General features: G+C 45.6%; 1 protein-coding gene across 1 annotated transcript in view; it reads right to left on the bottom strand.

Annotated features, from left to right (window-relative positions):
• The window catches only part of LOC137331237 (nucleotidyltransferase MB21D2), a 65,099-nt gene extending 43,958 nt beyond the window's left edge, over nt 1–21,141 (bottom strand). The window contains exon 1 of the mRNA XM_067994881.1: nt 20,890–21,141. Coding sequence (XP_067850982.1) covers nt 20,890–21,091 — 202 coding nt within the window. The 5' untranslated portion in view covers nt 21,092–21,141. The remainder of the gene's footprint in view (nt 1–20,889) is intronic.
• Nucleotides 21,142–27,325: the final 6,184 nt, after the last annotated feature.

Raw genomic sequence — 27,325 nt, 5'->3', positions numbered from 1 at the left:
TGGGTGTAGGGAAGCTATTGGAAAGCAAAAGATGCAATTTATAATGACTTGGGAGCATGGCTGGCTATTAAAGCATGGCTTCGTAGTTTCTGCCTCATGAACCTGATTAAAATCATTGAGGAAGTGACCACAATGGTGCAGTGTCAGCCACGGCTCAGTGGGTAGCACTCTCAACCGAGTCAGAAGGTCATGGGTTCAAGTCCCACGACAGGGACTCGAACACAAAAATCCAGGCCGACGCTCCCAGTGCAATACTGAGGAAGTGCTGCAGTGTCGGAGGTGCCGTCTTTCGGATGAGACGCTAAACCGAGGCCCTGACCTTTTCAGGTGGACGTAAAAGATCCCACGGCCACTATTTATCACCCAACCAACATCACAAACAGATTATCTGGTCACTATTATATTGCTGTGCGTAAATTTGCTGTCGCGTTTCCTACATTACAACAGTGACTACACTTCAAAAAGTACTTCATTGGCTGTAAAGTGCTGAGGGACGGTTTGAGGTCATGAAAGGAACTATATAAATGCAAGTCTTTCTTGCCTCTCTTTCTGTAGATGTTCTACATCTTGATTTCTAAAATGTTTTCATGGAAGGCTTAGTGGTAATATCAGATTGGAGGACAGATTGGATAGGTAACTGGTTGAAATCTCATAAGCAGAGGGTTATCAGTCATGGGAATAGCTCTGAATGGAGTCTGGGGTATACTCAGAGTTCCACCTGGCTCTATATTGGGACCCCTGCTGTTCATCATTTTCATGAACGATTTCGACGAGGACGACAATGGAAACCGTTCTTAGATTCACCGAAGCAACAAAACGCATACACGGGTTAGCAAATCACACCAATCTGAGTCAAGAGGTCATAGGTTCAAGCCCCACTCCAGGTTACGAACATATAATCTAAGCTGACACATCAGTGCAGGGCTGAGGGAGTGCTGCATTGCTGGACTTATACATTCTTCAAATGAGATATTAAATTAAACTCCCGACTGCCTGCTCAAGTTGGATATTTAAGATCTAACAGCAATATTTCAATAAGAGTAAAGGATTCGGTTAGCCAAAGGTATTAAGGGATATGGAACCAAGGTGGGTAAATGGAGCATAGATATAGATCAGCCATGATCCAATGAATGGCAGAACAGGCTCGAGGGGCTGAATGGCCTCCTCCTAGTCCTCATGCAGGTTCTGGCCAACATTCCTCCGTCAACCAACACCAGCTAAATACAGATTAACCACTAGTTCATCCCACTGCTGTTTGCGGGATCTTGCTGTGTGCAGAACGGCTGCTGCATAACAAGGGAGAACAGGCCAACACTACAGCAATTCAGAAGTGGCTTTATTAAGTCAGTGGCCCCTGTGGCTTGGTGGGGAGTGTGGGGGGAGGATATTGCTATTGCAGCTGGAATACTGGAGCTTTTGTCTCTGAAATTTACGTGACAGTTTTACAATGAGGGCTCTGAATATTCACAAGCTGAATTCACAGGGAAATCTCCCCAAAAGGCTGAATGGTGCAGTCCTGTGAAACAATGAGGCTCACTGCAGGGTGTAATGAATGGGTCACTCCTCCTATTGTCCCAGTGGAGTTAGACAAGGGAAATGGCTCCCATTCCGATCGTATCGAATGGTGTTAGCGTCTGAAAGTAGACACAGCTGAGGTGCATAGATGTTGACTAAGCAAGGCCACACCAGAAACCCTGTGCCTCAGCCCCCGATCCCACCGCCCCCCCACCTTATCTGGATGCCCACTGAGACCCTGTCCTTGGTGCAAAGCCTCAGTCTCCTGCTGCACATCCTGTTCAGCATCAAGAGCCTCTCAGTCAGAAGGTTGTGGGTTCGAGTCCCGCTCCAGGGACTTGAGCACATAATCCAGGCTGATACTCCCAGTGCCAGTACCGAGGGAGTGCTGCATTGTCGGAGGTGCCGTCTATCAGATGAGAAGTTAAATATCAAAACCTAAAACGGATGATCAATTCATTTATTTCATTTTCAACCGTGGGATCTTGCTGTGCACAAATTGACTGCTGCGTTTCCTGCATTACAACAATGACCACACTTCAAAAGTACTTAATTAGTTGCAAACCGTTGGGACATCCTGAGGTCATGAAAGGTGCTATATAAATGCAAGTCTTTCTTTCCCTAACATTCTATGCCTTCCATTAAGACCTTTAAACTGTCCCAATATCTCCTTATGTGGCTCAGTGTCAAATTTTGTTTGATAATCGCTCCTGTGAAGCGCCTTGGGACATTTTACCATGTTAAAGGCGCTATATAAATGCAAGTTGTTGTTGCTTATTGAATGCTGGTACACGCTTGTTCAGTAAATATACACGTGTGAAGTACATGTACCTGGATTGTGTGAGGCAGTTTCTACTAAAATCAGCATATGCGGCTAAAACGGTGTTGCTGTAGCCTCAGCTGTGGTTAGTTAGCGATTTCTATTGGACGACGCTGATGTACGTGAATGTAGCAACTAACGTGCACACAGCGAGATCCCACAAAGCGGGAAATGAGATGAATGATGGGTTGCAGTCGGCTGTGTTCATCGAACGCAATAAATAGAAACTGCAGTAGGCCTTTCGGCCCCTCGAGCCTGCTCTGCCGTTCATTAAGATCATGGCTGATCTTTGGCCTCAACTCCACTCTCCTGCCCGATCCCCATATCCCTTGATTCCCCTAGAGTCCAGAAATCTATCCATCTCAGTCTTGAATCGACTCAGCATGCACAGCCCTCCGGGGTACAGAATTCCAAAGATTCACAACCTTCTGAGTGAAGAAATTCCTCATCATCTTAGTCTTAAATGGCCGACCCCTTATCCTGAGACTATACCCCCCTAGTTCTAGACTCGCCAGCCAGGGGAAACAACCTCTCACAGCATCTACCCTGTCAAACCCTCTCAGAATCTTATATGTTTCAATGAGATCACCTCTCATTCTTCTAAACTCCAGAGAGTATAGGCCCATTCTACTTAATCTCTTCTCATAGGACAACCTTCTCATCCCAGGAATCAATCTAGTGAACCTTCCTTGCTGCACCTCCAAAGCAAGTATATCCTTCCTTAGATAAGGAGACCAAAACTGTATGCAGTACTCCAGGTACAGGGCTTTGGTGAGACCACACAATTGTAGCAAGACCTCCTTACATAAAAGCCAACATGCTATTTGCCTTCCTAATTGCTTGCTGTACCTGCAAGCTAACTTTCTGTGTTTCTTGTATGAGGACACCCAAATCTCTCAACACCAACATTTAAATAGTTTCTCACCATTTAAAAAAATATTGTTTTTCTATTCTTCCTACCAAAGTGAATAACCTCACATTTCCCCACATTATACTCCATCTGCCACCTTCTCGCCCACTCACTTAACCTGTCTATTTCCCTTTGCAGACTCTGTGTCCTCCTCACAGCTTACTTTCCCACTTAGCTTTGTATCATCAGCAAACTTGGATACATTACACTCGGTCACTTCATCAAAGTCATTAATGTAGATTATAAATAGCTGAGGCCCGAGCACTGATCCTTGAGGCACCCCACTAGTTACAGCCTGCCAATCTGAAAATGACCTGTTTATCCCTACTCTCTTGTCTGTTAACCAATCCTCTATCCATGCTAATATATTGCCCCCAACCTCATGAGCCCTTATCTTGCTTAACAAATCCAAATATGCTACTTTCACTAGTTCCCTGTTAGTTGCATCCTCAAAAAACTAATAAATTTATCAAAACGCATTTCCCTTTCATAAAACCATGTTGACTCTGCCTAATCATATTATGATTTTCTAAGTGTCCTGTTACCACTTCCTTATTAATGGATTCCAGCATTTTCCCCGATGACTGATGTCAGGCTAACTGGCCTGTAGTTCCCTGTTTTCTCTCTCCCTCCTTTCTTGAATAGCAGGGTAACATTTGCTACCTTCCAATCAGCCAGGACTGTTCTAGAATCTTGGATGCATTGGTTGTGATCATCCAAAATTCCCACTATCTCTGCAGCCACCTCTTTTAGAGCCTTTGATGTAGGCCATCAGCTCAAGGGGATTTGTCAGCTTTTAGTCCCATTCGTTTCTCAAGTACTTTTTCTTTACTGATATTAATTGCTTTAAGTTCCTCACTCTCATTAGCCCCTTGGTTATCCATTATTAATTATAAAAATATCAGAAATGGGGAATAAAGGCTGTTTCACTGACAGTGAAGAATCATCCAATTGGGTAATGGAACAGTATGTTCACTTTCCGATTGGCCGTAGACTGGGTTGGGGGGGGGAGGGCGGGGCATCACGAGGATGGACATGTTGCACGGCCAATGGAGGGAGTGCGGGGGCAGGGCGGTTGGAGGTCACCCGATGATCTCCAGGAATACGTCCAACCAGAGTTGGCAACCCTACTTCCCGAAACTTGGCTTTAGCGAACGGGGTGCGGGCGGGTTTGCGGTTGGCTCAAAGCAAGGGATGGGCCAAGGGAAGAGCCCAGCAGCAACCAGAACAGCGCCAAACCATCATAAAAGCAACTCCTTCCCTGTCCTGATCCGTGGCCCTGCGGAATAGGCCTCTGGTCCCGTTCAGATCGAGGCGCCCAGTCTCAGCAAGTCGCTCTCTGGCCGAGTGAAAATCTACATCAGTAAATAATTCTTTCCAACCTCACAAAATTAATTCTTTTGATCTCAGCCAACCATTATGCACTCATCGGTTTGTCTTAATAAAAGCCTTTTATAAAACAGTCCTATTGACAAGCAATGGAATTAAATCTCCTCTTATCCCCTAGGTTACAGATTTCAGCAAAGTCCACAGACTGGGCAGAACAGCACAGGCATCAGTAACATCGCACTCCCTCCCCTCCCCGTCGCCCGAGGTCACATTCCTGACACGCCAATATCTCACATGACCCATAATCTACCCTTCACTGAGAAGCAACCTGCAAATGAAACCTTTGTAGGTCTTAGATCTGCTCACATGGCTCAGTGACCTTCGTTCAGAAATGCAGCATCGCTCCTCACTATTACAAGTCAGAGGTCGCTGGCTGCTGTGTGTTTGTGTTTGAGATTCTGCCATTATCTCTCGCAGTTTCTACCCTGCGCAGAACTGTCAAGCGTGTCGCTCACACGGTCTGCTTTGGAGACACAACTTAAAGACGCCCGTCACTTTTCAAAACAAACACAGCTCACACGTGTTTAACTGGGTTTGCAAACTGTCTCACTCCTTGCAATTATCAATCTCGCTCCTAACTGCAAATGTGACAGCTGTGTGTGCGCTAAATGAGCACTATTTGCATGTGTATTCATTGACAAGCACTGTGTGTGGTATATCTATAAATATCTGCATGCACGTGCATGTTCATTTGTGTGTGCAATAATCAGTGTACACTTCTTAATATGTGCGTGCATTAGGGCTGCCGACCCTCCAGGATTGTCCTGGAATCTCCAGGAATTGAAGATTAATCTCCTGGATACTGCTGCGAGCAAAACCCAAAATGCATTCATGGGGGCATTAAAAAGAATTGTGCACTTTTTTTTTTCCATTTTCTTTGCTTGTTAATGATAAAAAATATTGGAGATGGGAAAATAGGCTGTTTGACTGGGCAGGAGGTCATGTGATGAAACCTCCAGGAATATGTCCAACCAGAGTTGGCAACCTGAGTGTGCATGCATGTGCCTTTCTTAATCCTGGTGTATGTTTGTGTTTACTAAACAGTGCTGTGTGCATGTGGCAAAGGGATTGTGTATGTGTGCGGGTAAGTTAAACAGGCAGGGAGGGTGCATGTATGAGGGCACTGTGCAGTGCCAAACAGGCACAATTTCCACTATTTGTTTTTCGTTTGCCATGTCAGTGCGTGGCTTTCATTAAAATACATGAACTGAAATGCCAGACTATCAGGAAGACTGAAAAAAGCAACAACTGGAACTGGAGTGAGTTTCGTTAGCTCTAGACTCGACTATTCCATTGATCTCCTGGCCGGCCTCCCATCTTCCACCCTCCATTAACTCGAGCTCATCCACAGCTCTGCTGCCCGTATCCTAACTCTCACCAAGTCCCGTTCACCCATTACCCCGTACTCGCTGACCTATTGGCTCCCGGAGCAGGAATGCCTCGATTTTAAAATTCTCATCCTTGTGTTCAAATCCCTCCATGGCCTCACCCCTCCCAAACTCTGTAGCCTCCTCCGGCCCTAAAACCCTCCGAGATCTCTGCGCTCCTCCAATTCTGGCCTCTTGCGATCCATCATTGGCGGCCGTGCCTTCAGCTGCCTCGGACCTAAGCTCTGGAATTCCCTCCCTAAACCTCTCCGCCTCTCTACCTCTCTCTCCTCCTTTATGACGCTCCTTAAAACCCACCTCTTTGACCAAGCTTTTGGTCACCTGCCCTAATATCTCCTTATGTGGCTCAGTGCCAAATTTTGTTTGATAATTGCTCCTATGAAGTGCCTTGGGATGTTTTACTACGTTAAAGGCGCTATATAAATGCAAGTTTTTGATGTTCTTGGGTATGGCCACCTCTTCAAGGGCAAATACTGCTGTTACCAGTTGGCAGTTGGATGGAATACAAAAGATGGAAGATACGATCTATCTGGGATTATCATATCCCAGATAACGGTCCAGAACTGTTTATACCATGAATCACACACCAGAAATCCAACTTTAAATGAACAGATATTTTAGTTATGTGGGCTTTCAATAAGGAAAACAGAACACAGAACTCAAGGCTTCGAAACTATGCCGCCCCTACTCCGGACAGTGCTGGGGAACCAACAGCTTTGCTACACCGTGTTACCACTCGAACTGTACTGGTGAATGAGTGAAATTTTCATACAATTGAACTAAGAACATAAGAAATAGGAGCAGGAGTAGGCCAATCGGCCCCTCGAGCCTGCTCCGCCATTCAATAAGATCATGGCTGATCTGATCCTAACCTCAAATCTAAATTCATGTCCAATTTCCTGCCCGCTCCCCGTAACCCATAATTCCCTTTACTTCTAGGAAACTGTCTATTTCTGTTTTAAATTTATTTAACGATGTAGCTTCCACAGCTTCCTGGGGCAGCAAATTCCACAGACCTACTACCCTCTGAGTGAAGAAGTTTCTCCTCATCTCAGTTTTGAAAGAGCAGCCCCTTATTCTAAGATTATGCCCCCTCGTTCTAGTTTCACCCATCCTTGGGAACATCCTTACCGCATCCACCCGATCAAGCCCCTTCACAATCTTATATGTTTCAATAAGATCGCCTCTCATTCTTCTGTAAGAAACACCCAGCAATATAGCTATAGATTCTGTCCTTCTGACTTGACTTGTGTTGTGTTGTGTTTGGAGAGAGCATTTTGAGCTGTATAAAACTGGGGTACAGTAGTAATCACTAGTATTAGATTAAAAGAAGAGGCCTATAATGTTGCCAAGGAGAGTAATAAGCCTGATGATTGGGAGAGTTTTAGAAACCAGCAAAGGGCAACCAAAAAAAAATTGATAAAAAAGGTAGAAAATAGTGTAAACCAGCAAGAAAAATAAAAATGGATCGTAAGAGCTTCTACAAGTGTGTAAAAAGGAAGAGATTAGTGAAAGTAAATGTAGGTCCCGAGTGGCTGAGACAGGAGAAATTCTAATGGGGAAATCAGGAAATGGCAGATGCGTTAAACAAATATTTTGTATCTATCGGTCACAGTAGAAGACACAAAAAGCATACCAAAAATAATGGGGAACCACGGGGCTAATGAGAGTGAGGTACTTAAAGTAATTAATATCAGTAGAGAAAAAATACTTGAGAAACTAATGGAACTAAAAGCCGATAAATCCCCTGGACCTGATGGCCTACATCCGAGGGTTCTAAAATAGGTGTCTGCAGAGATAGTGGGTGCATTGGTTATGATCTTCCCTAGATTCTAGAATGGTCCCAGTGGATTGGAAAGTAGCAAATGTAACCCCGCTATTCAACAAAGGAGGGAGAGAGAAAACAGGGAACTACAGGCCAGTTAGCCTGACATCAGTCGTTGGGAAAATGCTGGAATCCGTTATTAAGGAAGTGGTAAAAGGGCACTTAGAAAATCATAACATGATTAGGCAGAGTCAACGTGGTTTTATGAAAGGGAAATCATGTTTGACAAATCTATCAGAGTTTTTTGAGGATGTAACTAGCAGGGTAGGTAAAGAGGAACCAATGGATGTCATATATTTGGATTTTCAAAAGGCATTCGATAAGGTGCCACATAAAAGGCTGTTAACAAGGTAAGGGCTCATGGGGCTGGGGGTAATGTATTAGCATGGATAGAGGATTGGTTAACGGACAGAAAAGAATAGGGATAAACGGGTCATTCTCAGGTTGGCAGGCTGTAACTAGTGGGGTGCCGCAAGGATCAGTGCTTGGGCCTCAGCTATTTACAATCTATATTAATGACTTAGATGAAGGGACCAAGTGTAACGTATCCAAGTTTGCTGACAATACAAAGCCAGGTAGGTAGGCAAGCAAGGTGTGGGGAGATCACAAACAGTCTGCAAAGGGATATAGACAGGTTAAGTGAGTGGGCAAGGTGGCAGATGGAATATAATGTGGGGAAATGTGAGGTTATTCACTTTGTTAGGAAGAATAGAAAAACAGAATATTTTTTTAAATGGTGAGAAACTATTAAATGTTGGTGTCCAGATAGATTTGGGCGTCTTGGTGCATGCAGGTACAGCAAGCAATTAGGAAGGCAAATGGTATGTTGGCCTTTATTGCAAGGGGGTTGGAGTACAAGAGTAAGGAAGTCTTATTACAATTGTACAGGGCTTTGGTGAGACCTCACCTGGAGTACTGTGTACAGTTTTGGTCTCCTTATCCAAGGAAGGATATACTTGCCTTAGAGGCAGTGCAACGAAGGTTCATTAGATTAATTCTTGGGATGAGAGGGTTGTCCTATGAGGAGAGATTGAGTAGAATGGGCCTTTACTCTCTGGAGTTTAGAAGAATGAGAAGTGATCTCATTGAAGCATATAAGATGCTGAGGGGGCTTGACAGGGTAGAGACTGAGAGGTTGTTTCCCCTGGCTGGAGAGTCTAGAACTAGAGGGCATCGTCTCAGGATAAGGGGTCGGCCATTTCAGACTGAGATGAGGAGGAATTTCTTCAATCAGTGTTGTGAATCTTTGGAATTCTCTACCCCAGAGGGCTGTGGATGTTGAGTCATGAATATATTCAAGGCTGTGATAGATAATTTTTTGGACTGTAGGAGAATTGAGGGAAATGGGGATCAGGCAGGAAAGTGGAGTGGAGATAGAAGATCAGCCATGATCTTTTTGAGTGGCGGAGAAGGCTCGAGGGGCTGTATGGCCTCGTACTGCTCCTATTTCTTATGTTGTTATGATTATGTTCACTACTGGGGTACAGTACTGGTGGTACGGGTCTGTCGCTGTATAACACTGGGATACAGGTCTGTCGCTGTATAACACTGGGGTACAGGTCTGTCGCTGTATAACACTGAGGTATAGGTCTGTCGCTGTATAACACTGGGGTACAGGTCTGTCGCTGTATAACACTGGGGTACAGGTCTGTCACTGTATAACACTGGGGTACAGTACGGGTGGGTACAGGTCTGTCACTGTATAACACTGGGGTACGGTACTGGTGGGTACAGGTCTGTCACTGTATAACACTGGGGTACGGTACTGGTGGGTACAGGTCTGTCACTGTATAACACTGGGGTACGGTACTGGTGGGTACAGGTCTGTCACTGTATAACACTGGGGTACAGTACTGGTGGGTACAGGTCTGTCACTGTATAACACAGGTTCAGTATTGGTGGGTACAGGTCTGTCACTATTACACTGGGGTTCAGTACTGGTGGGTACAGGTCTGTCACTGTATAACACTGGGGTACAGTATGGGTGGGTACAGGTCTGTCACTGTATAACACTGGGGTACAGTACGGGTGGGTACAGGTCTGTCACTGTATAACACTGGGGTACGGTACTGGTGGGTACAGGTCTGTCACTGTATAACACTGGGGTACGGTACTGGTGGGTACAGGTCTGTCACTGTATAACACTGGGGTACAGTACGGGTGGGTACAGGTCTGTCACTGTATAACACTGGGGTACAGTACGGGTGGGTCCAGGTCTGTCACTGTATAACACTGGGGTACGGTACTGGTGGGTACAGGTCTGTCACTGTATAACACTGGGGTACAGTACGGGTGGGTACAGGTCTGTCACTGTATAACACTGGGGTACAGTACGGGTGGGTACAGGTCTGTCACTGTATAACACTGGGGTACGGTACTGGTGGGTACAGGTCTGTCACTGTATAACACTGGGGTACGGTACTGGTGGGTACAGGTCTGTCAATGGTGGTGGAATATTATGAGGCGATGAATTAAAATTAGTGCAGAATGAGCTGAACACTCATTACGAGAGGTACTACACTTCAAAAAGGTACTTAACGCTTTCTGATGTCCTGAGGTTGCGAAAGGCGCTATATAAATGCAAGACTTTCTTTAAGCGCACTGGGTTGCTAGTAAATTCTCCGACCGTGAATCGGTGAACCTGGGCACTACCCATGTAACAGTACCCAGCAAGGAATAAAACCATCAGGGAGGAGTGGTGGAAAAACAAGTGTGTGGGGGGAGGAAGTTTGGAAATGTTACCAGGAGAGTTCATGAAACGGTCCCTCCTTCCCCCTCAGTCCCTACCACCCCCTACAATAGCTCGTTGACTGGCTTCACTGCTTGATTGTGAGTTGCAGGAATGTGTCCTAGATCCTCTCTAATCCCCTTTCACATGGCCTGCTCTGACATTCCTACATCAATGAAAAGGACAATCAGCACTTTATACCAGAGAGTACAAACAAGAAAGAATGTGCGTTTATTTCGCACCTCTCTATGGACATCCCAAAGGGGCTTCACATACAATGAATTACTTTGAGGTCACTGTTGTGGTGTATTCAAACAGAGCAGCAAGGTTCCAAAACAGTAAATAGGAGGTAGAGTGGCACAGTTACGTTACTGGACTAGTAATCCAGAGAACGCAAGTTCAAATCCCATCATAGCAGTTTGAATTCAGTTTAAAAAAGGAACTTGCATTTATATAATGTCTTACACACCCTCAGGACGTCCCAAAAGTGCTTTATAGCCAATTAAATATTATTTGAGGTGTAGTCACTGTTGTAATGTAGGAAATGCAGCAGCCAATTTGCGCACAGCAAGATCCCACAAACAGCAATGAGATAAACGATCAATTCGTCTGTTTTCGATTGGTCGAGGGATAAATATTGGCCCAGGCCACCGGGGAGAACTCCCCTGCTCTTCTTCAAAATAGTGGCCGTGGGATCTTTTACATCCACCTGAGAGGGCAGACGGGGCCTCGGTTTAACATCTCATCCGAAATATGGCACCTCCGACGGTGCAGCACTCCCTCAGTACTGGCACTGGGAGTGTCAGCCTAGATTACGTACTCAAGTCTCTGGAGTGGGGCTCGAACCCATGACCTTCTGACTCAGAGGAGAGTGTGCTACCCACAGAGCCACGGCTGACACCTAGAAAGCAAAATCTGGAAGTAAAAAGCTGGTGCCAGTAAAATTGACCACAAAGCTGTCGGATTGTCGTAAAAACCCAACTGTTTCATTAATGTCCCTTTAGGGAAGGAAACCTGCCGTCCTTACCCACAATCTTCCCCCCACCCGCCCCCACCCGACAGCAGCGTTTTTCTGACGCGAGAGGCACGAAGATTCTCTAATGAGTCGAAGCACAGACTTTCTACAAAAAAGGCTTTTGTACATTGCCAAGAGGGCTAAACACACACAGAATGAATACAATCAGATCACTTGTCAGAAAAAGGCTAAAACCGCGATCTGTAACACTGGAGTTCTGATCAGCTCTCCCCTATGTTCCCCAGAATATAACAAGGCTTCAGAAACTGGTGACTTAACACAGCATTAGGTTTTATACAACGTTTCACAAGAATCTTTCACCGCACATTCTCCAACAATCTGACATTTCTCTTTCCGTGATAATTTGGGAGCAGGCGGGGGAAGAAAAGTTCAATTTTCTTCAAGTCTCCCCACCTTCTCCCTTCTTTAAAATCTATGGAACTGGTTCCCTAGGGAGACGATGGAAACAGTTAGTATTGATTCAGTCAAATGCAAATCGGATAGATATCTTTCAGAAAATAATATTTTGGGATACAGTGTACAAGTAATTAGAGACATGACGTGTGGTGAGTGTAACATGCTTGGGAGGAACAGGTGACTTTGGACCTATGGTTCCCAAATCTCTCCACCACTGGGGGTTTTCCTCACCTCATGTCTGGGTCTGTTGTAGACTCGTTGATAGAGATTGATTGCTGTGATTAGTCAACAACTCCATTATCATCGCATCATGTGACTACCAGGATGGTAGAAGGCAAAGTAGACGGACCTTGGTCTTTTCTCGTCTAGCAATTCCTATGTTCCAGGTTAGTAGAATGCAAACGAATGGAAAGGAATTCCATTTATATAGCCCCTTTCACATAAGAACATAAGAAATAGGAGCAGGAGCAGGCCATACTGCCCCTCGAGCCTGTTCCGCCATTCAACAAGATCATGGCTGATCTTCTACCTCAGCGCCATTTTCCTGCACTATCCCCATATCCCTTGATGCCTTTAATACCAAGAAATCTATCGATCTCTGTTTTGAATGTTCTCAATGACTGAGCCTCCACAGCCCTCTGGGGTAGAGAATTCCAAAGATTCACCACCCTTTGAGTGAAGAAATTTCTCCTCATCTCAGTCCTAAATGGCCTTCCCCTTATTCTGAGACTGTGACCCCTGGTTCTAGACTCCCCAGCCAGGGGAAACATCCTCCCTGCATCTACCCTGTCGAGCCCTGTAAGAATTGTTTCAATGAGATCATCTCTCATTCTTAAAAACTGTAGAGAATACAGGCCTAGACTACTCAATCTCTCTTCACACCACAATCCTGCCATCCCAGGAATCAGTCTGGTGAACCTTCATTACACTCCCTCCAACATCAAAGTGCTTTACAGCCAATGAAGTATTTTTGAAGTGTAGTCACTGTTGTAATGTAGGAAACGTGGCAGCCATTTTGCACACAGCAAGGTCCCACAAACAGCAATGTGATAATGACCAGATAATCTGTGTTTTAGTGATTTGGTTGAGGGATAAATATTGGCCCCAGGGAGAACTCCCCTGCTCTTCTTTGAAGAGAGAGTCATGAGATCTTTTACATCCACCCAAGAGGGGAGACAGGGCCTCGGTTTAACATCTCATCCGAATGATGGCACCTCCAACAATGCAGCACTCCTCAGCTTTGACCTGGGAGCGTCAACCTGGATGGCCCATTTTAAATGGGCCCTGGTCTATTTTCGTCGAGCAATTCCTGTGTGCTCCTGAATCTTCAGACACTCAAAATTGGGAGGAATATTAAGGGGGATAAGAGAGATTCTTCGGATATCTCCGTAGGTTAAGGATCAAAGAGAAAATGGGGAAAGGTCCCAAGTTCAAATCCGAGTCTGTGCTGAGCTAGCTAAAGCCAACTGGAGAGGAAGTGGAGAAGGCGTGCTATAACTGGTCTTAGATCTCCTCAGAGTGGAAGGAGGAAGGGAAGGTTGGGGGGTGGGGAAAGAAATCAGTTGGGGTTTCTGCTCTTTATCTCTATTCAGCCACTCCTGGTGGAAAGTGCACACGTGTGCATGTCGTCAATGACATGACCTGGCTAGCCTAGTGATGGTGCTACAGTTGAATAGCCTACCAACGCTCTAGTCTCAAACATGAAGAGCAGTTGCTTAGGCGAGGTACTAGAGGGGCTCCCATACCCCAGCAAGGTGTCAGTGTCTTCAGGAGAGAGAGAGAGAGAGAGAGAGAACACATTGGGATGGAGAGCTGCAGGGTTTGATTATTCATAAAGTATTCTTGGATGTCTAGTTCTTAAGAAAATTAGAGTAGCTTAGAAGTTTGAGGGGTGTTCTAATTGAGGTGTTTAAAATGATAAAAGGGATTCGATAGGGTAGATAGAGAGAAACTATTTCCTCTGGTGGGGGGAGTCCAGAACAAGGGGGGCATAACCTTAAAATTAGAGCTAGGCTGTTCAGGGGTGATGTCAGGAAACACTTCTTCACACAAAGGGGAGTGGAAATCTGGAACTCTCTCCCCCAAAAAAGGCTGTGGATACTGGGGGGCAATTGAAAACTCCAAGACTGCGAGCGATAGATTTTTGTTGGGTAAGGGTATCGAGGGATGTGGAGCAAAGGTGGGAAAATGGAGTTGGGGTACAGATCAGCCATGATCTGATTGAATGGTGGAGAATAAAGAGCAGTGGCTGAAGACTTTCACAGGTCATTAAATAAAAACAATATGGGACCAGATGATTCGGGACACTGGAATCAATGATGTAGTATAGGAATGTAGAACAGCAGTAGGCCATTCAGCCCCTCGAGCCTGTTCCACCATTTAATCAGATCATGGCTGATCTACAACTCAACTCCATTTATCCGCCTTTGCTCCACAAATTCTCTCAGTAACACTCAAGAGTGACAAAAACTGTACAACTAAAAGAAAATCAATCTGTCAGAATCCCAAGCACACTTCTGATGTGAATTAAATCAAATCCCTTGAAGTAACAGCACAATTATGAGACTGCCGACCACAGGAGACATTATTAAAAGTTATTGCTGAAAGACGTATATCCTAGACTATCATTCTCACAGCCTCAAGCTCTCATGGTCTTCAGTCTGGCCCACTGTGCTTCCCTCCCCCCCCCCCCCGCCCTCATTTTCCCTTTGCCCAACATTGGTGGCAAAGCCTTAAGAACAAAAGAAATAGGAGCAGGAGTAGGCCAATCGGCCCCTCGAGCCTGCTCCGCCATTCAATAAGATCATGGCTGATCTGATCCCAACCACAAATCTAAATTCATGTCCAATTTCCTGCCTGCTCCCCGTTACTCCTAATTCCCTTTACTTCTAGGAAACTGTCGATTTCTGTTTTAAATTTAATTAACGATGTAGCTTCCACAGCTTCCTGGGGCAGCAAATTCCACAGACCTACTACCCTCTGAGTGAAGAAGTTTCTCCTCATCTCAGTTTTGAAAGAGCAGCCCCTTATTCTAAGATTATGCCCCCTAGTTCTAGTTTCACCCATCCTTGGGAACATCCTCACCGCATCCACCCGATCAAGCCCCTTCACAATCTTATATGTTTCAATAAGATCGCCTCTCATTCTTCTGAACTCCAATGAGTAGAGTCCCAATCTACTCAACCTCTCCTCATATGTCCTTCAACCACCCTGTTCCCACCCACCATCAATCCCTGCGTCTCTCCTCCTCCAAGAACCTCAAAGTCCACCTCTTGGGCCGAGCTTTGCATCACTCCTCTGATAATCTCCTGACGGATCGGTATTCATTCTTTTTAGCTAATTCTTTTTGCTCTCCACCCCTCCAGAAAATGCCTTGGGAATTTATTTTAAAAGAGAAATATGTTAACAGCACTCTATAAATGCAAGCTGTTAAAATCCTAAAGGTGACTGATATACCCCAGCAAGAGTTATACCTTCCTGCAGGACAGCAGCAGATGGGGAAGAGCCTTTAAGCAGAGGAATAAAAATAAAATCCTTCAGCCGCACTGATGTCCAGGTTGCTGCATCAGCTCAGCAATTCATTAAGAACCCGTGATAAATACACAGGATGCTGGCAATGCACCAAGACAGAGAAAGGTAGATTGTTTTCTGATGGGAGACTTCACTGGGACTATTCTGAGGGAGGAAGTCATGCCTGACTTGCCTGTCTTCACTCTTTCAAATCCTGATCAACTAAAGGATCAAGTTTGCCATTTTACATTTTTATTTCTGATTTCAGATATTTGTGGCCTGCCCGTTTCTCTTCATTATTAGGACTCTATCAAGCATCCGTGAGGCACCAAACATCTGTCAGAATTATGGTCTGCCTCCAACATCTGTCAGAATTGTGGGCTTACCTCTCCACAGTTGAGATCAGGGGAACACCCAGTACTGTACCATGGTGTTATACAGTGACAGACCTGTACCCACCAGTACCGTACCCCAGAGTTATACAGTGACAGACCTGTACCCACCAGTACTGTACCATGGTGTTATACAGTGACAGACCTGTACAGTACCCCAGTGTTGTACAGTGACAGACCTGTACCCACCAGTACTGTACCCCAGAGTTATACAGTGACAGACCTGTACCCACCAGTACTGTACCCCAGTGTTATACAGTGACAGACCTGTACCCACCAGTACTGTACCCCAGTGTTATACAGTGACAGACCTGTACCCACCAGTACTGCATCCGAGTGTTATACAGTGACAGACCTGTACCCACTAGTACCGTACCCCAGCGGTATTGCTCATGGGGCGTTAAGACTAAGTACAGTCTTCAGGTTAAGCAGAGTTCAAGCGTGGGGAAACAGCTGGACCAGGACTCGCGGATACAATTCTGTTTCCATTTTCAAGTCATACACTTTATCCCATTTTTATATAACGGATTTATTTTGAATTATTTATAATTAAAATAGCGAAACTTTTGGAAAGTAGAGTTGGTTGGAATTTCTCTGTAGTACAGGCTGAGGAGCTGGGAGATGCGAATCTGAGATGCAACAGCCCGGCCGCTGGTGGGAAGGTGTAATACAGCACAACAAGTTTACATAGGCAGTTTCCATTATAAATTGTGGACATAGGAACTTAAAATGGGAAAAGTTGACAAGAATTTGGTCCAGCTGGTCTATGCCAGCGTTTATGCTCCACACGAGCCTCCTCCCTCCCTACTTCATCTCACCCTATCAGCATATCCTTCTACTCCTTTACCCCTTAAATGCGTCACTGAGATTAGTGAGAGAGGGTGAGGGGAGCGAGCGATTGAGCAGAGAGCGGGAGAGAGAGAGAGAAGGAGCGAGAGAAAAGAAAACAGAGAAATCCAGGCACCTCCCCAGCAAACGCATCCACCACAAAGGACGTCCACGTGTCCCTTAAGGCAGGTCACAGAGAGCGAGAGAGATTCCAGGTCTGTGGCCCATTCAGTGCAGGGACCATGTGATCAGGGGAATCACAAAAGCAAAAAAAAATTAATAAGTAAAGTGCTGGCTCATAGATAATAGGTAACAGTTCTGTCAATTGTAAGTGAATTATTTTTGATTTAATTGCAATGAAATAGCAATCAGGCCCTTGACTTTTCACAGTAATACCCATGAATACTCCGTTAGTTACGAACAGTATTAGCATTTCCAAGCATTAATTTATAGCTTCAACTCAGGAACAGAAATATGACACTGATACCCACCAGTATTGTACCCCGGTTATATAGTGACAGACCTGTACTCACTAGTACTGTACCCGTGTTACACAGTGACAGACCTATACCCACCAGTACTGTACCTCTGTTATACAGTAGAATCATAGAAATTTATGGCACAGAAGGAGGCCATTCAGCCCATCGTGTCTGTGCCGGCCGAAAAAGAGCCACCCAATCTAATCCCACTTTCCAGTTCTTGGTCCGTAGCCTTGTAGGTTACGGCACTTCAACTGCATATCCAGGCACCCTTTTTCCACCCTTCCAGGCAGTGAGTTCCAGACCTCCACCATCCTCTAGGTGAAAAAAAATTCTCCTCAGCTCCCGCCTAATTCTTGTACCAATCACTTTAAATCTATGCCCCCTGGTTATTGACCTCTCTGCTAAGGGAAATAGATCCTTCCTATCCACTCTATCTAGGCCCCTCCTAATTTTATACACCTCAATTAAATCTCCCTTCAGCCTCCTTTGTTCCAAAGAAAACAACCCCAGCCTATCCAATCTTTCCTCATAGCTAAAATTCTCCAGTCCTGGCAACATCCTCGTAAATATCCTCTGTACCCTCTCTATTGCATTCACATCTTTCTTGACCAACAGGTCATCGCAGTTACTCTAACACAACACCAGGATCTGGAATATCCAGGTATCAGTCCAGTGACCGGCAGGCAGCTCATTTACCGAGACGCTGGACGGCTAACAGTGCACTCCAGATCATAGGGGGCACGAGGGCCACTTACAGGAGCGGTTGCTGATGCTAAAAATGAGTAGAATATCAAGGGCAAGACTCAAAAATGTACCCAAGACCAAGGGGGAGTAAGGGGGTGGGGAGTGTTTAGGGGAGTAAGATTCACCATCATTACCTGTTTCAAAAAAAAAAGCAGAATAGTGTCCATGGCCTCTGCTCGTTGGCTGTTCCTATGGCATCAGTGAAACCAGCATGGAGTCGTTGAGATATACAGCATAACAGATTCGGGTTGGACGTATTCCTAGAGGTTTCATCACATGACCTATCACCTCCAACCACCCTGCCCCAGTCAAACAGCCTTCCCCACCCCCCCCATTGTCAATATTTTTATAACTAAAACAAAACTGTTCAAAGAAAATGAAAAAAAAAGCACACAATTTATTTTTAAAGCCCCTATGACTTTTTTCTCCCAGGTTTTTTCCTCGCAGCATTGTCCAGGAGATTAATCTTCAATTCCTGGAGACTCCAGGACAATCCTGGAAAGTGGGCGACTGAAGGCAGAGTTGAATTAGCACAGAGTAGAAACGACAGAGTTACTGCAGCACTCTGGGTTCACAACTGGATTAGTATGAAAGTTAAACCACCTCCCTCACGTCGCTGGGCTCAGTAAATGTCTCCCAGTCACAGCCACCCCCTTCCCCATCCAAAAAAAAAAACAGTAAGGTCCGCTCACCGTGACAACTTTCTCCAGTGTGATGCTGGCGGTCAGTTCCGCGGGCACTGCATGGCTGTTAGAAGAGGCACACCACATGGAAAAGCTGGAGAGGGAACAACCATGGAATTTCTGGGATTTGGAGTAGGGATTGAGTGGGACAGTCCAAGAAAAATTGTGTGTGTGGGGGAGGGGGCGAGGGGGTCTGGGTTGGAGCACATCCCCCCCTTCTTGATGATTGACCTTATAGACTGTGATGATCAACAGACTAATCAACTGTGGGAGCATTGCAACAAAGCCTAGTTACGTCTTTACTTAACATCCCCACATACACTTTCCAGCAAGGGTCGGGGGGGGGGGGGGGGGGGGGGGTCACTAGATAATAGTTAGAGGCCACAATCCTGGCTGATCTCCTCCCCCCTACCCTCCATCCCTCGGTAGGAGGCTGCTTCATTGCATTGCAAGCGAAGATCAGCTAACTCATCACAGACTGGGAATCAAATTTGGAACCTTCTCCCCTACGTCCTTCTCATCCTTGTGTTCAAATCCCTCCATGGCCCTCGCCGCCCCCCCCATATCTCTGTAACCTCCTCCAGCCCTATAACCCTCCGAGATCTGTGCGCTCCTCCATTTCTGGCCTCTTGCGCATCCCCGATTTTCATCACCCCATCATTAGCTGCCTAGGCCCTAAGCTCTGGAATTCCTTCCCTAAACCTCTCCGCCTCTCGCTGCTTCTTTAAAGACGATACATAAAACCTACCTCTTTGACCAAGCTTTTGGTCACCTGTCCTAATATCTCCTTATGTGACTCAGTGTCAAATTTTGTTTGATTTACACTCCTGTGAAGCGCCTTGGGATGTTTTACTACATTAAAAAGGCGCTAAATAAATGCAAGTTGTCGTACATAGCTCAGCGCCACTCTGTCATGTGTTCCTATTCATGCACTGAACCATCACGTGCTGTGCTGTCACCAGAGTTCCCGATATTCCAACAGCCGATGGTGAAAGAAAAGCAACAACAACAACTCCCATTTATATGGAGCTTTTGACATAGAAAAATGTCCCGAGGCACTTCAGAGCAATAAATAAAATGGAGACCTGGCTAAAGGAGAGAAACAATTGGATTTTACATGGTTGGAAAACAAATTTACACCCAGCAGTTTACAAACTCCAGCTAGCAGACTGATTGGCCTCACTAACTGGTTGCCTGATTGCAACACTGATTCAGCATTTACTGGTGTTAAGGGAACCACTCTAGATACATCGTGCAGGCACCATCCTGCTCACTGATACAAGACACTGCCAAAAGGAGCAGGGAAGGCAGGGCATATCAACAACAGGTTGTATTTATGTAGTGCTTTTTTGCATCGGAAAACACCCCAAGGCATTTCACAGAGTCATAAATCAGGAAGTAACGATTAATTGATAAAACGTTAGGGCTTTAAAAACCTGGAGATTGTAGGAGGAAGGGAAGACAGGGAAGTAAGGAATTCCACTGATGTGAGGTGCTGGGAAAGAATGAGTTGAGAGTGGGAGATGGAGCAATGGGTCTTGAGAGAACGTAGGGAGGAGATAGAAACTGTACACAGTGTAATTGGATCTTAGGAAGGATCAGAGATTTTTTTAACCAGGAAAATGCAATACAACATTCCTTGGAGTGGGAATTACTGAGCAGATACATCAGTGGGGCTCACTGATGCCTTGTAAATCTAGATTATTCCCCAGTGTGAACTGGTTTTAAAGATAATCCAAGACCAGCACAATGGGCCGAATGGCCTCCTTCTGTGCTATCATTCTAGAATTCAAAGCTGGACCACTTGTAGCATCTGAATACAGCATCAGCCCCCTTAGGACCAATTTTAAAGTTTAAAAACAAATTTTTTTTTGAGAAAAAAAATCACTTGTTCTAAATCATAACAAAGGGTTCTGAAAAATTATTTTCAATCCAACCATTCGAACTTTACAGTTGTACAGATTGGGAAAAAATAAACTCACAAACTCAGCATTGCCCTTTTAAATAAAACCACTTCAGCTCTCAATCTTAAATGAGATGGTTTTTGAAGCTCCAAGAAAAAAAATTACTGGAAAAGAATTATCCACAAAAAAATTATTGCAATTTGGAAAAAAGAGAGAAAAAAAGTGACCTTTAAATGTTAAACCCAATACACTCACACTCTCTCTCTCTCTCTCTCTCTGATCAGAGTCAGTTGGTGCTGCACTCCGTATAAAGCTCTGTTATAAAATAAACCGACTTACCCAGCATGGAGAAAATAAAATCCTTGGCTGTGTGGATTTCCAGGGCCCGGTGATCATCGTATTCCCGCTGGTCGTGCTTGCTGAATTCCTGGATCAGCCTGTTTAAGTCCTCGATCCTGGCCCCGGACCTGAAATCCAGCTCCAGCAAGGTTTTAGCAACGCTGCTGCTGGGCTTGTTGCTTGCCCCGTTCGTGGCCGCCATCTTCCAGCAAATTTAATGGAAAAGGGAGGGGAAAATGAGAGAGAATAAAAAAAAAACCAGGGGCGATTTCACTGCCTCCCCTCCTTCCCACCCTCCCCTCTTTTTTTTTTGCTGTTGAGCTGTTTGCAGCTAGCAAGAGGCAAAACCAGCCAGTGTTGGACTTAACAAATCCTGGAGTGGGGGAAAAGGAGCCAGACTGGTTCTGCAGATCCTTTCACCAAACCTGGTCTCTCTCTCCCTCTGATGAATGAAATCGACATGGAATTGACAATTGAAACTGACCTCGAATCAACAAGCGTGTTACAATGTTACACTCGCACAGATAGCCACTCTTAAAGCGACCACTACCCCTAAAACCCATCACGTTCATTTAATCTCACACCTTGACATTTAGTTTCCCCTTTTCGTTTTTTATATAAAAAAAAATTTCCTTGGGTTGTGCAAATAGTCTATCATTTTTTTTAATGTCTGGTGGGCGAAATTGCAACAAGTGTCTCTGTGGTTCTCAAGTTGCAACCGATCAGATAGTTCACTGAGTCGCAATATTGCACTTTTTTTTTCCAAAAAAAGGCTTTGAACAAGGGGAGCGTTTAGATCAAGTGTGAAGTTGTGTTTGAGAGTGCCAGATAATTGGACTAGGGGCGTCAGATACAATTCAGTCCCCATTTTAAAGTGGTATATTCTGTCCTTATTTTTATAATTCCATCATAAATTCCTATGTCCACTTTATTTTTTAAAAATTCATTCTTGGGATGTGGATATCGCTGGCAAGGCTGGCATTTATTGCCCATCCTCTAGTTGCCCTGAACTTAGGAGCTTACTAGATCCACTTCAGAGGGCAGTTAAGAGTCAACCACATCGGTGTGGGGACTGGAGTCACGTATAGGCCCAGACCGGGTAACGATGGCAGGTTTCCTTCCCTAAAGGACATCAGATTTATAATGGACATTGGCTGTATAAAGCAAAGGAAAGGAAGGACTTGCATTTATATGGCACCTTTCATGGCCTGAGGATGTCCCAGAGTAATTCACAGCCAATGAAGTACTTTTGAAGTAAGAACATAAGAAATAGGAGCAGGAGTAGGCCATACAGCCCCTCGAGCCTGCTCCGCCATTCAATCAGATCATGGCTGATCTTCGACCTCAAATCCACTTTCCTGCCCTATCCCCATATCCCTTGATTCCCTAGAGTCCAAAAATCAATCGATCTCAGCCTTGAATAGACTCAACGACTGAGCATCCACAGCCCTCTGGGGTAGAGAATTCCAAAGATTCACAACCCTCTGAGTGAAGAAATTTTTCCTCATCTCGGTCCTAAATGTCCGACCCCTCATCCTAAGACTATGTCCCCTAGTTCTAGACTCTCCAGCCGGGGGATCAGCCTCTCAGCAGCTACCCTGTCAAGCCCCTCTAAGAATCTTATATGTTTCAATGAGATCAACTCTCATTCTTCTAAACTCCAGAGAGTATAGGCCCATTCTACTCAATCTCTCCTCTTAGGACAACCCTCTCATCCCAGGAATCAATCTAGTGAACTTTTGTTGCACCCCCTCTAAGGCAAGTATATCCTTCCTTAGGTAAGGAGACCAAAACTGTACACAGTACACCAGGTCTGGTCTCACCAGAGCCCTATGTAATTGCAGCAAGACCTCCTTACTCTTATAGTCCAACCCCCTTGTAATAAAGGCTAACATAAATGGCCGACCCTTTATCCTGAGACTATGCCCTCTAGTTCTAGACTCTCCAGCCAGGGGAAACAACCTCTCAGCATCTACCCTGTCAAGCCCCCTCAGAATCTTATAAGTTTCAATGAGATCACCTCTCATTCTACTGAACTCCAGAGAATTCAGGCCCATTCTACTCAATCTTGCCTCAAAGGGCAACCCTCTCATCCCAGGAATCAAACTGGTGAACTTTTGTTGCACCCCCTCTAAGGCAAGTTTATCCTTCCTTAGATAAGGAGACCAAAACTGTACACAGTACTCCAGGTGAGGTCTCACCAAAGCCCTGTACAATTGTAGTAAGACTTCCTTACTCTTGTACTCCCAACCCCCTTGTAATAAAGGCCAACATTCCATTTGCTTTCCTAATTGCTTGCTGTACCTGCATGCTAACATTCTGTGTTTCTTGTACAAGGACACCCAAATCCCTCTGGACACCAAAATTTAATAGTTCCTCACTATTTAAAAAATATTCTGCTTTTCTATTCTTCCTACCAAAGTGAATAACCTCACATTTCCCCACATTATACTCCATCTGCCTCCTTCTTGCCCACTCACTTAACCTGTCTATATCCCTTTGCAGATTCTTTGGGCCCAATATTAGTAGGGAGGCAGGTTGCCAGCAGGGGGTCGACTGGGCGCATGTAAAATCGATGGGTTCCCCACTCCATTGTAAGTAAATTGAAGCCACTTACCTTGGCTTCCGGGTTTCGCGCTGGAAAGCTGCGCAGCGGGCGGACTGCGCACCCGCATCACAGGCTGTCAGCTGGAGGAGCTCTATTTAAAGGGGCAGTCCTCCACTGACTGATGCTGCAGAAAGGAGCCAAAATTACAGCATGGAGCAGCCCAGGGGGAAGGCTGCTCCCAGGTTTAATGATGCTTCACTCCAGATCCTACTGGATGGGGTGAAGAGGAGGGGGAGGACAGAGATCTTCTCCCCAGCGAACGTGAGGAAGCGGCCTGCCTCTGCCACCAGGAAGGCCTGGCTCGAGGTGGCAGAGGCGGTCACCTGCACCACCAACATATCACGCACCTGCATACAGTGCAGGAGGCGCTGCAATGACCTAAGTAGGTCAGCCGAAGTGAGTACACTTACTCATTCCCCTACACTCTGTCTTCCACATCACTGCCCCCACCCCACACCTCCTTCTGCACTGCCAACACTACTCTGTCACATCACCCCTCATACCCACTCAAACCTCATCCTCATCTTACCTGCACTTACTCACCTCGCCAGTACTCCTCCCGCCACTACCACTCAACCCAATCCTCATACAATCTCATGGCTCTGTCTCATACTCACCCTCTCATGCATCTCTTTCACGGTCAGCCTGACCCCACCTGCCACTACCTGTGCTGCAGCCACAGGGCATGCATCACATATGTGTAGTAGGAAGCGTAAGGCAAACGTGTTGTGAGCATGAAGGGGATGCACAAGGATGTTTGAGGGTTTATCATGGTTTTTACTTATATTTGATTTCTGATCAACTCACATTACATATTATATTGTCACCACTACTGCCACGTCTTGGCCATTCTTGACTGGCTTGTGCAATAATGCCCTTTCCTGAGGTTCTCCATGAACATCCTTGATGCCACCCATTGGGTCACCCTACAGTGGGTGTATGTGTAGTTCGTGGTGGCAGAGGCAGGCCACTTCCTCCTGTCTGCCGGGGAGAAGATCTCTGTCCTCCCCCTCCTCCTCACCCCATCCAGTAAGACCTGGAGTGAGGCATCATTAAACCTGGGAGCAGCCTTCCCCCTGGGGTGCTCCATGCTTTGTGCAGGTGCCTGTTGCACAGCACTGTGTTGTGTAGCTCCACGTGGCGGAGGTGGACGGCATGCCTGGCGAGGCTGGTGAAGTTGCTCATCCTCCAATGGAATGATGAATGCAGCAATGGGTCCCCCCCCACAATCCTGATGGTGTGAGTGTGAGGGGGTCCACAAAGTAGGTAAATGAATTTGGACAGAGTTTAGGGTACAATTTAATAATTTTGAGTGTGGAGACAACGGTGTGGCAGGCAAAACTTTGTCTGAGGTGACAGAGTGCCCTGCTGCAATGAATGAGGGTTTACCCCGCACCTGTTAAATGGGCCTTTGCAGCTACCACTGGCTGCTGGCTGTAACACGTCTGTTTAAACAGGGAGTGTTTGCCCCAGCATGGGAAACACGCTCTGGGTAGTCCAAAATCCGAATCCTCCTAAAATCTCCAACTAATGCGGTCTGTAAACGACCTCAAGTACCCAGATAATGATCTTAAGGGGGATCCCGCCGGCTTTGATTGCCGGTGGGAGTCCCACATGCGGGGGCTGCGCGCGCACCGATTCGCATCATTGGGGAACCCGGAAGTGGGCGGGTTGGAGCCGGGCTCCGGACCCGCTCTGGGAATCCCCAATTTTAGGAGCTCCCCTGCCACGTACGCACCCGCTCGGCCATCCGAAAATTGACCCCTTTGTGTCCTCCTCACAGCTTACTTTCCCACTTGGCTTTGTATCATCAGCAAACTTGGATACATTACACTCAGTCCCGTCATCTAAGTCATTAATATAGATTGTAAATAGCTGAGGCCCAAGCACCGATCCTTGAGGCACCCCACTAGTTACAGCCTGCCAACCTGAGAATGATCCGTTTATCCCTACTCTCTGTTTCCTGTCTGATAACCAATCCTCTATCCATGCTAATATATCACCCCCAACTCCATGAGCCCTTATCTTGTGTCGCAACCTTTTATATTAGTCCGTATTGAATGCCTTTTGAAAATCCAAATACACAACATCCACTGGTTCCCCTTTATCTACCCTGCTAATTACATCCTCAGAAATCTCTAATAAATTTGTCAACATGATTCCCCTTTTATAAAACCATGTTGACTTTTCCTAATCATGTTATGGTTTTCTAAAAAGCTGGTCTCAGTAAAAGTGACCATGAAGCTGTCGAATTGTCGTAAAAACCCAACTGGTTCACTACTGTCCCTTCCGGGAAGGAAACCTGCCGTCCTTACCCGGTCTGGGCCTATATGTGACTCCAGTCCCACAATAACGTAGTTGACTCTTGACTGCACTCTGAAAATGGTCTAGTAAGCCACTCGGTTATGGGGAATTAGGGATGGGCAATAAATGCCAGCATTGCCAGCGAGGCCCACATCCCGAGAATGAATTAAAATAAATGCCACTGTTCTTTAATTTGAAGGTTGCGTTCTCCTCCCAAGCTGTGAGAGATTTCCCCCTACAGAGGAATTCACGCTGTTGCATCCTGGGGTCCAATAGAGATCTGACTGTAAAGTTATACCGTCGGTTCGAGGGTAGATCAGAAATCTGTGGCAATTTCTGCTTCATTGTAAAACAATTGAAACAAAGTAAAAGACAAGTAAGAAAGAAAGACTTGCATTTATATAGCGCCTTTCACCTGAAACAGATTCTGGTTATTTATCACATTGTCGTTTGTGGGATCTTGCTGTGCACAAATTGGTTGCCTTGTTTCTTACATTACAACAGTGACTACACTTCAAAAAGTATTTAATTGATTGTGACGCGCTTTGGGACGTCCTTAGATCATGAAAGGCACTATATAAATGCAAGTCCTTTCAATCTGACTGTCCTGGCTGAGATCCACTATCTTGGCAGGGATCAGGAACCCATGGACTGTATTGCTCAGGTGCTACACCAACCCCTACACACTGGTCTGTGAGCATCCAACCAGTGTCCTCAGGCCAAGTGAGCAACACAGCCTTTGAAGACTCCATTAGGGTCGCCAACTCTGGTTGGTCGTATTCCAGGAGGTTTCACTATATGACCTCTTGCCTCTAAACTCCCCGCCCCCACACTCACGCCATTGGTCGCCCGACATGTCAATCTTCATGGCACTCCACCTTCACACGGCCAATCAGAAAGCGAACAGACTCTTTGTTATCCGATTGGATTATTCTTGACTGCCAATCAAACAGCCTTTCTTCCCCCCACCAACCATTGAAAAAATTGCTGTTTGTGGGAGCTTGCTGTACGCAAATTGGCTGCCACGTTTTCTCCAGTGACTACACTTCAAAAAGTACTTCATTGGCTGCAAAGCGCTTTGGGACGTCCTGAGGTGGTGAAAGATGCTGTATAAATACGTTAATCTCTCAGCAGTACCTTTAACTTGGAAAGGACCCAGTCTCAGACACTTGATGGGTGTCAGTGCGGGATCAGTCAACGATTTGATGGAGGGACATGAGGTAACGTTAATGAAATTTGTGTCATTACATCAGGGCCTTTACCTGTAACGACTCACAGAAGGCAATTCCGTAGCTAAGTGGTTTCCAAGGTAACCAGCAATTTTATGGCATTCATTGATGAAAAGATGTGCCCTAGCGAACATTTCAGATTTCTTTCAAATTAAATTGGTGGATAGAACCAGAGCATCTGCCACTTAAAAAATTAATGATTAATTTATTTTTCATGAACAAATTAGTGCGAAGACAGATCGTGCAAATATAATTCAAAAATAGAAATTGCTCTGTAAATGTACGCTGATTGAAC

Source organism: Heptranchias perlo, chromosome 13 (genome assembly GCF_035084215.1).
Source record: "Heptranchias perlo isolate sHepPer1 chromosome 13, sHepPer1.hap1, whole genome shotgun sequence".
Lineage (NCBI taxonomy): Eukaryota > Metazoa > Chordata > Chondrichthyes > Hexanchiformes > Hexanchidae > Heptranchias > Heptranchias perlo.
Note: the sequence above shows the minus strand (reverse complement) of the source record. Positions and strands in the feature narration are given on the sequence as shown.